General features: G+C 43.6%; 1 protein-coding gene across 1 annotated transcript in view; it reads left to right on the top strand.

Moving 5' to 3' along the window:
- The window catches only part of ptprn2 (protein tyrosine phosphatase receptor type N2), a 256,439-nt gene that overhangs the window by 64,189 nt on the left and 179,290 nt on the right, over positions 1–12,960 (top strand). Inside the window, exons 5-7 of the mRNA XM_052506465.1 lie at positions 9,508–9,943; positions 10,642–10,905; positions 12,252–12,292. Coding sequence (XP_052362425.1) covers positions 9,508–9,943; positions 10,642–10,905; positions 12,252–12,292 — 741 coding nt within the window. The remainder of the gene's footprint in view (positions 1–9,507; positions 9,944–10,641; positions 10,906–12,251; positions 12,293–12,960) is intronic.

Here is a 12,960-nt window from a genome sequence, read left to right as displayed (position 1 = left end):
TGAAGTTGTTTCTGTAGTTACACTCCTTAAAAACAGGGTTCCAACAGGGGTGTTTGTGGACTGATAGGGTTCTATCAAGAACCTTTTTGATCAGAAGATCCCTTTTTTGAAGACAAGGGTTCTTTGTAAGTCAAAGGGTTCTGAATGATTTGTTTTACTGTAATATCTGGGTTTTTGCATATACATTTTATACTACACAAAGATAAATAACATACAGTTTTCTAAACTAACTGAGATGGTTGTTCTAGTTTAGATGATTGAGCTAGTCTCCGAGTTTAATCTTCCCTACCCTGGCAGTCATTCTGAATGCAGGTTGTGGGTGAGTAACAATTCCACTTGTTGGATATCCTAACTCTGGTTGGATTCCAATAGGAATTACACATCACTTTGCAAGCCGGAATAATGCAACTTGCAGGCCTGATGAGGCCAATAGACCAGGAGAAAAGCCTTATGATATATGTAATGTAAGCCTGGTGGTTCTACCCGCTCATAGAGGGTTCTAGGAAGAATCCTCAAAAAACAATAGTAGTGATGGGAAACCGAGGCTTTCTGAAGGCTTCGGCGCTTTCACCAAATTGTGCCAGAAAACGGTTCATCACTCGGAGCTTCATTATCGGTTCACAGTGCACATTAGCTGGTCAGCAAAAAATACCAGCGTGTGTTTATCAAATAGACATAATTTTTCTTCACTGTGGTAAGTCATTGGCTTTGTTAGCCTATAATCAGTTGGAATACCAGGTTTGCGTCTTACTGTACATCATGCTTCCCTTTTTTGCCTTCAAGTTGACCATTTTTCAAAAACATTTTGTAATATGCTTCAGACAGAACCTCATACTACACTAAATAAAACAAATGCAGAAAGAACAGTGCAGAAAGTGTGGTTTCGCATAAAATCATTTTCAAAATAACGTGTCTTCACAGGATTCAACCTCATACGCTCATGTCCCTGAATGTTCCATGGTTCCCTCCTCTGCCGGCTAAGCGACCAGTCAGGTGAACGTTTTTGTACAAAATCCTGACTCTACTTGTAAATACGGTGTGCCGTAGAGGTCGGCATTTAGAATCGAGGAAAGCACCGGAACCGCTGTGCAACACACGCTTTGACAAAGCACGTGGTGAAACGAAGCTTCGGACGTCAATGATGACGTACTGCTGACAGAGTCATCAGAGCACTGTTCTCGAAGTTAGCAGCTTAGTGATTCCGTCGCATGTCTCGGAGCTCCGGTATCAAACCCAACATCACTAGATTGATCAAAATGTATTTATGAAGCCCTTTTTACATCAGCCGATGTCACAACGTGCTGTACAGAAACCCAGCCTAAAACCCCAAACAACAAGCAATGCAGATGTAGAAGCTCAGTGGCTAGGAAAAACTCCCTAGAAAGGCCAGAACCTAGGAAGAAACCTAGAGAGAACCAGGCTTTGAGGGGTGGCCAGTCCTCTTCTGGCTGTGCCGGGTTGAGATTATAACACCACATGGCCAAGATGTTGAAACCTTCATAGATGACCAGCAGGGTCAAATAATAATAATAATCACAGTGGTTGTAGAGGTTGCACCTCAGGGGTAAATGTCAGTTGGCTTTTCATAGACGAGCATTCAGAGTTAGAGACAGCAGGTACGGTAGAGGTAGCACGTCCGGTGAGCAGGTCAGGGTTCCTTAGCTCCAGGCAGAACAGTTGCAACTGGAGCAGCAGCACGACCAGGTGGACTGGGGACAGCAAGGAGTTATCAGGCCAGGTAATAGGCATGTTCCCAGGGCTCAGGTCCTCTGGGAGGGGAGGGAGAGGGAGAGGGAGAGAGAGAGAATTAGAGGGAGCATACTTAAATTCACACAGGACACAGGATAAGACAGGAGAAATACTCCAGATATAACAAACTGACCCTAGCCCCCCGACACATAAACTACTGCAGCATAAATACTGGAGGCTGAGAGAGGAGTGGTCGAGAGACACTGTGGCCCCATCCGATGATACCCCCGGACAGGGCCAAACAGGCAGGATATAATCCCACCCACTTTGCCAAATCACAGCCCCCACACCACTAGAAGGATATCTTCAAACCACCAACTCACTTCCCTGAGACAAGGCTGAGTATAGCCCACGAAGATCTCCCCTACGGCACGAACCCGGTGGGGGCGCCAAACACGGACATGAAGATCACGTCATTGACTCAACCCACACAAGTGACGCACACCTCCTAGGGACAGGATGGAAGAGCACCAGTAAGCCAGTGACTCAGCCCCCATTATAGGGTTAGAGGCAGAGAATCACGGTTGAGAGAGGGGAACCGGCCAGGCACAGACAGCAAGGCGGTTCGTCGCTCCAGTGCCTTTCCGTTCCTCTTCACACCCCTGGGCCAGACTACACTCAATCCTAGGACCTACTGAAGAGATGAGTCTTCAATAAAGACTTAAAGGTCGAGACCGAATCTGCGTCTCTCACTTGGATAGGCAGACCATTCCATGAAAATGGAGCTCTATAGGAGAAAGCCCTGCCTCCAGCTGTTTGCTTAGAAATGCTAGGGACAATATGGAGGCCTGCGTCTTGTGACCGTAGCATACGTGTAGGTATGTACGGCAGGACCAAATTGGAGAGATAGGTAGGAGCAAGCCCATGTAATGCTTTGTAGGTTAGCAGTAAAACCTTGAAATCAGCCCTGGCCTTAACAGGAAGCCAGTGTAGAGAGGCTAGCACTGGAGCAATATGATCACATTTTTGGGTTCTAGTCAAGATTCTAGCAGCCGTGTTTAGCATTAACTGAAGTTGATTTAGTGCTTTATCCTGGAAGCTGGAAAGTAGAGCATTGTTGTAGTCTAGTTTAGAAGTGACAAAAGCATGGATTAACTTTTCTTTAACTTTCCTGGCATATTTTGGACAGAATGTTTCTGATTTTTACAATGTTACGAAGATGGGAAAAAAAGCTGTCCTTGAAATAGTCTTTATACTGTATGTTCGTCAAAGAGAGATCAGGGTCCAGAGTAACGCTGAGGTCCTTCACAGTTTTATTTGAGACGACTGTACAACCAAGATGAAAGGGTTCTCGGTAGAACCATTCATAGACGGTTCTAGGAAGAACCTTTAGATTATACAATTATTATTGGTACAATCCTTTATAGAGGGTTCTAGGCAGAACAGTTCATAAAGTTTTCTATGTAGAACCATATACAGGGGCTTCTTTGAAGAAGCCTACATAGCGGGTTCTACCCAGCATCCCTTGTTCTCCTATGGGGACAAACCGAAAAATCCTGTATGGTTCTACTTAGCACATGTTTTTCTAAGTGTGTAGGATTGGCATTGCTTAGTTGAAATTAGATTTTATCTTGAAGAAATTAAGCTAGTAGTAGTAGTATGAAACTGAGGCTTGAAGTATTGCTTCTCAATACTATGTAATGTATTCCCTGTGAATATGCTGATGTTTTTTCCACTGTTCAGAGAAATTATTAATTGAAGTGAAGCATTATTTACCATAAAGTAGTGTAAAAAAACTATAAGCCCAAAACTATAAGCACAAGGCAAAAAAAAAACACTTAGTATCTTATTTGAATGATGTTTGAATTACATAGTAACTCATTCGAACAACTTAGTATCCCATTTGAACGACTAAGTAGAACAACAAAAACCATTCATTCACTGATTCCATCCATTGATATGATTATTAATTGATAGTTCTTTGATACCCTGGTGCAGGGATGTATTCACACCTGTTACGTCCTTTGTTGGAATGAGACCAAGGCGCAGCGTGGTAAGCGTACATCTTTCTTTATTTAGATGAACACCAAAAAAAAAAGATAAACGAACGTAACGTTCAGCAGGCTACACAGTAACTGTACAAAAACAGGATCCCACAAACTCCTAAGTATGATCCCCAATCAGAGACAACGATAGACAGCTGCCTCTGATTGGGAACCATACCCGGCCAACAAAGAAATAGAACACATAGATTTGCCCACCCAAGTCACATCCTGACCTAACCAAATAGAGAATAAAAAAGGCTCCCATCTCGGTGGAGGCTCCGGTGCGGGGCGCAGACCCTGCTCCGCTTGAGGCTCCCCCCACTTCGGTGGCGCCTCTGTTGCGGGATCGTCGCCGGGGACTCCGGACCATCACTGGGGGCTCCGGACCAGGGACCGTCGCTGGAGGCTCCGGACCGGGGACCGTCACTGGAGGCTCCGGATCGCGGGTCGTCACTAGAGGCTTCGTGCCATGGATCATCACTGCAGGCCGCAAACTAGATCGTTGTCACACACTCCAGACTGTAGATCGTCGTCGCGGACTCCAGACTGTAGATCACTGCTGGATGAACCGAACCACCGATGGTCGCCGGAGGCTCCGGCCTGGGAACCCTTGCTGGAGGCTCCTGACTGGGAGCCATCGCTGGAGCCTCCGGAACGTCGCTGGGGCCTCCGGACCATCGCTGGGGGCTCCGGACCAGGGACCGTCGCTGGAGGCTCCGGACCGGGGACCGTCACTGGAGGCTCCGGATCGCAGGTCGTCACTCGAGGCTTCGTGCCATGGATCATCACTGCAGGCCGCAAACCTGAACCTATAGGGGAGGGTCCGGGTGGGCATCTCATCTCGGTGGAAGCTCCGGTGCGGGATGCAGACCCCGCTCCACTTGAGGCTCCCCCCACTTCGGTGGCGCCTCTGGTGCGGAGATCCTCGCCGGGGACTCCGGACCGTAGATCACTGCTAGAGGAACCAAACCACTGATCGTCGCTGGAGGCTCCTTCCTGGGAACTCTTGCTGGAGGCTCCGGACCGGGGACCGTCGCTGGAGGCTCCGGACCTGGGACCGTCACTGGAGGCTCCGGACCGGGGATCGTCACTGGAGGCTCCGGACCACAGATCATCACTGGAGGCTCCGTGCCATGGATCATCACTGCAGGATTCGTGCCATGGATCAACACTGGAAGCGTCGGACCATGGATCATCACTGGAGGCGTCGGGCCATGAATCCTCACTGGAGGCTCCGGGCCATGGATCATCACTGGAGGCCGGGTGCGTAGAGCTGGCACAGGATATACTGGGCCGTGGAGACGCTGGCACAACCCGTCCTGCCTGGATGCTCACCCTTGCCCGGCAACTGCGGGGCGCTCTGGGCTGTGAAGGCGCACCGGAGACACAGTGCGCAGAGCCGGCGCAGGATATCCTGGGCCGAAGAGACGTACCGGAGACCAGGAGAGCTGAGCCGGCACAATCCGTCCTGGCTGAATGCCCACTCTAGCATGGCAAATGTGGGGAGCTGGCACAGAGCGCACCTGGCTGTGGATGCCTACTGGAGGCACAGTACGTGTAACCGCAAAGCATGCTGCCTCAAAGCGACTGTCTTGCTCCAGACTCCAACCCCTCCAAACTCTTTTGTCCCTCTCCACTGCCAACCACTCCTCGCTCAAACGGTCCAAGAATTCGTCCTCTGTCTCGGACTCACCCCTCAGCACCGACGCCCACGTCATCTGCCCCCCCCCCCCTCAAAATTAAATTGGGGCGGCCTCTCGGGTTTCCATTGTGTCCTCTCCTGACCACGCTGCTTGGTCCGTTTGTGATGGGATCTTCTGTTATGGCTCTCGTTGGTGGTAGGAAGAGTAGACCAAAGTACAGCGTGGTAAGCATATATCTTTCTTTAATTAGATGAACACCATATATATAAACGAATGTAACGTTCTGCAGGCTACACAGTAACTGTACAAAAAACAAGATCCCACAAACTCAGGTGGAAAACAGGCTGCCTAAGTATGATCCCCAATCAGAGACAACGATACACATCTGCCTCTGATTGGGAACCATACCTGGCCAACAAAGAAATAGAACACATAGATTTGCCCACCCAAGTCACACCAAATGGATAATTAAAAAGGCTCTCTAAGGTCCGGGCGTGACACCCCTTGACTTTTTCCACATTTTGTTATGTTACAGCCTGAATTTAAAATGGACTAAATTTACATTTTGTGTCACTGACCTACACACAATACATCATAATGTCAAAGTGGAATTATGTTTGTTTTTTAGAAATTATATGTAATAAAAAGTGAAATGCTGAAATGTCTTCAGTCAATAAGTATTCAACCCATTTTTTATTTCAAGTCTAAATATGTGTGCTTAACAAGTCACATAATAAGTTGCATTTGAAAAGACAGCTTGCAACACATTTGTTATTTCAAGCCTAAATAATTTCAGGAGTAAAAACGTGCTTAACAAGTCACATAATAAGTTGCATTTGAAAAGACAGCTTGTTTTGATTGCATTTTGTCCTGTGTTTAGGCTATACAAAACTATTAAAATCCTGGATCTGTAGCAATTTTTTAGAAAAAGAACAAGAGCACTATCAGCATTGAAGGGGTCTGAAGTTGTGGAATATGCCAGTATAGTTCAGAGGTAATTCTTAATTATTTTAAACAACCTCCATGTGCAGTGTACATAATTTTTCATAAAGATGGAAAGACTTATGTTTATTCAAAATCAAATCAAAGTATATTGGATGTGTACACAGTTAAGCACATGGGTTCCCAAACTTATTTGGCCTACGACCCCATTTTGATATCTGAAACTTCTTGCAACCCCAACCATGTGAAAAAATGATGTAATTAACTTCTTGCGTCGAGCCATCCCGGATCCGGGATCGTGACTACAGCCTCAAGCCCATTACCATAACGCAATGTTAACTATTCATGAAAATCGCAAATGAAATGAAATCAATATGCTAGCTCTCAAGCTTAGCCTTTTGTTAACAACACTGTCATCTCAGATTTTCTAAATATGCTTTTGAACCATAGAATGGCACACATACATAATCCATGTCTCAATTGTCTCAAGGCTTAAAACCCCTCCTTTAAAACCTGTCTCCTCACCTTCATCCGCACTGAGTTAAGAAGTGACATCAATAAGGAGTCATAGCTTTCACCTGGATTCACCTGGTCAAGTCATGGAAAGAGTTCTTAATGTTTTGGACACTCAGTGTATCTCTGTGCTCTGCTCTTTTGCCACCAATTGCTCTCGTTGTATCATACAATGCATCCATATGGCAGAGGGAGACACATTCATAAATAAAGTGCAGAGGCCTGCCCACCATCCCGCCATAGATGGAGCCCCATCTGTGTAAAATTCCACCATTTGATCCCATAAAATCATTTTGTTTTGTCAGTATAGCCTCACAGCACACTGTACAGCCCTTGTGCCGTTTCATGCACGGAAATCGTGAGACAGAACAATATGTCCTTGTAAATAGCATCCCCCAACATGTATAGCGAACAAAAGTAAATGCATGCGCATCTCCGCCCCTCACAGTTTTTGAGTCATTCAATCAGAATTTTAGCAATAGCATACATTATTAATTTAACAGTGTTATCTGACAAAGGTATTGATGTGAATTCCTGTGCCTCTGCCTCCCCACACATTGTTTTCACCATATCAGTTGCAGCCGGTAATATCAAAGTCTGCAAGAGTGTGTAGTTTCATAGCATAGCTGGCCTAGCCATTTACTGTGAGTTGAGTTCAACGCTCAAGTGCGGCCTTTTCTTATGATTTAAGGGTGCTCTCTGGTTGAATTTTATCTTTGAATTTTTAATCATTTTCATTTCGATTTTTTAAGGTTAACGACATTACTATGATTTTGAGATACAAAGACAATATTATAATATACAGTACCAGTCAAAGGTTTGGACACACCTACTCATTCCAGGGTTCTTCTTTATTTTTACTATTTTTCTACATTGTAGGATAATAGTGAAGACATCAGAAGTATGAAATAACACACATGGAATCATGTACTAACCAAAAAAGTGTGAAACAAATCTAAATATATTTTATTTTTGAGATTCTTCAAAGTAGCCACCCGTTGCCTTGATGACAGCTTTGCACACTCTTGGCATTCTCAATCCGCTTCATGAGGTAGTCACCTGGAATGCATTTCAAATAACAGGTGTGCCTAATGTGTGGAATTTCTTTCCTTCTTAATGCGTTTGAGCCAATCAGTTTTGTTGTGACAAGGTAGGGGTGGTGTACAGAAGATAGCACTAGTTGGTAAACGACCAAGTCCATATAATGGCAAGAACTGCTCAAATAAGCAATGAGAAATGACAGTACAGTACTGGTACTGTATATTTTTTGGATATTTATTAGAATTTTTCGTCAGGATTTTGGAACTTCTCCCGCCACCCCATTTTCATATCAGGTGACTCCACATGGGGTCGCAACCCCTAGTTTGGGGACTGCTGGTTTAGCAGGTGGTATGGCGGGTGCAGCGAAATACTTATGTTACTAGCTCCTAACAATGCAGTAAAACAATTAACGTTTATATTATTGGGGGGGGATTAACAACTGGGAGAATTTACACAATGTCAACTTAGAATGATATGCACAGCTGCGGATATAATAAGCTGTGAGTAAAGCTATGTCAAGAATCCAGAATCAATTAGATTATATTTCTCAGATCAAATTATATTTCAACAAAACATTGTTTCAGGAATGCTAATCGCATCTGTTACCAACTACAGAAACAATTTCAGAACAATCTGAGATGATGGGTGTCGACATCTTTTTGATTTTTGAGGTGGAACGGCCAGGTTGTGAAAGGGGTGCTGAATTTATGGATTAAACCTCGGTTTCAATTTTCCTCATTAGGCAATGAGACTGATAACGAGATTTGGGTCTTGGAGGCGTGCTTTGATGTGGGTGTCTCTTGTGTGTTTGTAATAGAACGTGGGAAGTGTTTGTGCTTTCACTCTGCCAAAACAGTACACAGGTACAGTCACTCACCCTTCTAGATAACCTTAAACAGTCAAACCAGGTCTTGTGTCTAAAAGTAGCCTGGACAAGCTAGCAAGCTAGCCAACTTCTTTCGCCAATTAGCTTCAGCCGGCCAGTGTGCTACCGTAGTTGGACTTTGGATAGCCTATCTGTGCGGCTAGTTAGGGGCCATGAATAAATTACACAATGTAAATGGGACAATATTTTCATGTTACGCACTGGTTAGTTTTCAAATTCAATTATTTCAATATTTGTATATGAATTTCTACAATTTATAGTTGGTTTGATATTTTTAAGTCATTGAAATTTTGAACTATTGACATTTTAAAATATTGTCCCATGTACGTTGTGTAATTTACTGATAGTGCCTAACTAGCCCCATAGGGATATCCAATGTGAAACCAAATTGACCATTACGATTGGGTAGCGTGCATCTGTGCTAATGATTACTTGGGTGCTGCTAGCTGTGGGCAGGATTTAAATAAATCCAATCCAAGGAAAACTGTTAAGGTACCCTTTTATCGTATATTTTTTTCCCTAATTATCTCGCAAATCTACGTTTTGGGTGAGTTTATGACCAAAATTATTTTATTTACACTTTGTAGTCAATTTTGACAATAGAATAAAAGTGTCCGACTTGTATCAATGCCACATAGACTTGCTTTTTTGGTTCAGTCGTGCTTTAAATGCAATGTGAATTCACTGTCACTAGTGATTTGAAATACAACAAAAATTGTAGACAGTAAAAAACATGGTTGTGTTACAGAATGAAGACTTACAACCAAAGAAGGGGAAGTCTACGTTCTACAATCTGCAGTCTGCAGTTCCACCCCAGAGGGGTAATGTCTTCACCCAGGGGGCCATAGGGAGCTGGAGATCCCCAGTGGAGACTGCCTACTCCAGCCAGGAGCCAGGGAGGGCCGGGGGGAGTGCCACAGGGCTGGCTGCCCAGCTTGAGCGCTACATGGCTGGAGCAGCACACACCCAGAGCCGCCCAGTACCAGGAGCAGAGGTGGGATCAGTGGTGGGACCCAAGGGGAAGCTCTACTATGTCAGCTATGCACGCCCTGGTGGTCAGGTAGAACCTCAGACACAACTTGGTGGCAGTGGCTCCAAACCTCCAAGACCCAACATAGACAGGCTTCTTTTCAAGGCTGCGTCCAACCATCAGGTGCCCAAGGAGCAGCTCAGTACGGTGGATGGTAAAGGTCCTCTTTTTACCACAATGATTTGTGTTTGCTCTGTTTCTGTGTGCTTCTGTGAACTTCAGATTCATTTGTAGAGGATCCACGGCAACATTTTCAAAGTTCTTCTCGTGCTATTTTATTCATTTAGAGGCAACCGTGCTTCTGTGAACTTCAAAATCCGATATAAATGTACAGTAGCCTACCGAAACCAAACCTCACTCCGGATGTACTTTCACATACAGCTTGTGTAAGAAAGGTTTAGAGGAGCTACTTTCAGCTATTCAATGTTATTTGCTGTAGTTCGTCTACACAAATGAGTATGGAAGCTGATCAATGGCTTAGCATGTTGACATGATATCTCTGCTGAAATGTACACTGCTTTCTTCCAAAGCTAAGCTAGATATATCGAGGTAAGCGTCTGGGTGGTAGACTTCTAATCACTGAAGTGCATTACCCCTCATATACCATTAGGAGTCCCTGTTCAGGCAGGAATCATTGCACTGTCTGAAGATTTAATTTCAATATAGCTCTCTGTTTAGGTTGATGGCATGACATTGATTCAAACATGCCATTTTACTATCAACATTGAAACATTGTCAAATAAAATATGTCTAATCAAGTATAACATTGTACATCATAAACCACCCAATATACCATATATTGAAAATAGGATGAAAAATATTTATGTTCTTCCTTTCCACCCTCTCCCACAGAGCGGTTCATCCTGAACGTGGTCAACCAGCTGGGGAGGCAGAGAGTGAACATGGACAGTCTGATGGGTAAAGACCTGAACCAGCTGGCAGACATAATCTCTGGTGCCCTGCAGGTGGTGGATGAGGAGGGGCCTGAGGCCAGAGCCAAGCCCAGGCTCGTGGGACACATACGGGACAGGCAGATGAAGAGAGAGCCGCTGCATTCCATGGACCAGGGTGAGGAGGACCAAGTGGACTTGTTGGAGCAAGATGCTATGCTTCAAGGTATGAATGAAATAATTAATTGATGAATACTTTTCCTGTCCCATAGGGAAATTTGTTTGGCAAACATTCCCGGGGTACATACTGTATAATAAATACATCACAAGTCATACAACACTGCCTGTGACAGTTACTCCACAATACTAACCTAAATGACAAGCGTGAAAAGAAGGAAGCCTGTACAGAATAAAAGTATTCCAAAACATGCATCCTCTTTGCAATAAGGCACTAAAGTAAAACTGCAAAAAATGTGGCAAAGAAATGTACTTTATGTCCTGAATACAAATCCAACACAACACAGTACCACTGAGCGTCACTTCTCATATGTTCAAGCATCACGGTACGGGCTTGTCATCAGCAAGGTCTAGGGAGTTATTGGGGGGATAAAAAGAAACAGAATAGAACTTAGCACAGGCAAAATCCTAGAGGAAAACCTAGTTCAGTCTTCTTTCCAACAGACACAGGGAGACAGATTCACCTTTCAGCGGGACAATAACCTAAAACACAAAGCCAAATCTACACTAGAGTTGCTTACCAAGACCACATTGAATGTTCCTGCGTGGCCTAGTTACAGTTTTGACTTAAATCGGCTTGAAAATGTATGGCAAGACTTGGAAATGGCTGTCTAGCAATGATCAACAACCAACTCGACAGAGCATGAAGAATAAAAAAAAATATATATAATGTGTAAATATTGTACAATCCAGGTGTGCAAAGCACTTCGAGACTTACCCAGAAATACTCACAGCTGTATTCACTGCCAAAGTTGATTCTAACATGTATTGACTCAGGGGGTATGAATACTTATATTTCTGTATCCATTTTGTTTCTCACTTTGTCATTATGGGGTATTGTGTGTAGAAGGATGAACAAAAAAAATCTATGTCATCCATTTTGAATTCGGGCTGTAACACAACAACATCTGGAACAAGTCAAGGCGTATGAATACTTTCTGAAGGCACCGTGTGAGAAAAGAGACTAGAACGAGGAGCAGAAGCAGGTTGGTAAGCTCCCCACTCCCCTCTTCTCTGCAAGCTTCAGTCAAGTCTATGGGCCGGATGTCCCCTTCCCTTCCGCAATTCAAAGACGCGCACACCTGTTTAAATCGCCATTTGTCCAAATGACCAGTGGTGAAAATCCAACGCACACCAGAACAATTGTTGCTCGTATATGTTAAGTAGTCTGTACGCAAGAGATTATAGTCAGACGGACACAAAGGTAGACCTGCATTTATCACCAGGGTGAAAGTAAAGCAAAACCCTTTGTGGAAATGTTTTTGGTTGTTTGGTTATTAGATGTAAAGCCTATAGCCTTTAATAGTACTTTTCTCTCATTCTGATTGTTTACAGGGAAACAAATGGTGGATGCAGACTCTGAGCCTAATGACAAGGTAGGCCTAATTTACTGTGTACTCTTAAACGGATACACTGGATTCAAAATAGCGACTTCATGTCCAAGCAAACACTTACCACAATGAAGTATACTACTTTTGCGGAAAAGTTTAAACAGGGGTTATTTTTATTTTTTATGCAAGCAGATATTCAATATGAAACGGACAAGAACGAAAACTGGTTTTACACTCACAAAGCTCTTAGAAAAGCCTTTTGAACATTTGCGAAAGGATATTTTCACAAGAATCTCTTTGAAACCCATAGTGAATAGATTGATATTCCTTGAGTTGAGAGCGGTAATTTACCTTCAAATGTCTTTCATTAGAGGTCTAGTTTTATATAGTCCTTTCATCAATAATTGGCAATTTGTGGAGAATTTGCAGAAACATCAAGTTGCTCTGATGTAAAAAAAAAAAAAATTATACAAAAATAAAAAAGTTTAACTTTCATTGGATTACTTCTAAAAACACTAAGACTTAATGGAAACACATCCTTTTTGTAATACTTAATGATGTAAAAGAAAGTTCTCTCTTCTTATAAAGCAAAACCTTTGCAGTAAAATAGATAACAATTCCTGTGTTGCTATCGTAGAAATAGAATCACTAGAACAGGAATTCCCATTCAAGTCAATGGGTCTGTAATTGGTGGATCTGCATTATCCTACCAC

The sequence above is a fragment of the Oncorhynchus keta genome, chromosome 4, assembly GCF_023373465.1.
Source record: "Oncorhynchus keta strain PuntledgeMale-10-30-2019 chromosome 4, Oket_V2, whole genome shotgun sequence".
Lineage (NCBI taxonomy): Eukaryota > Metazoa > Chordata > Actinopteri > Salmoniformes > Salmonidae > Oncorhynchus > Oncorhynchus keta.
This window is presented reverse-complemented; position numbering and strand designations above follow the sequence as displayed.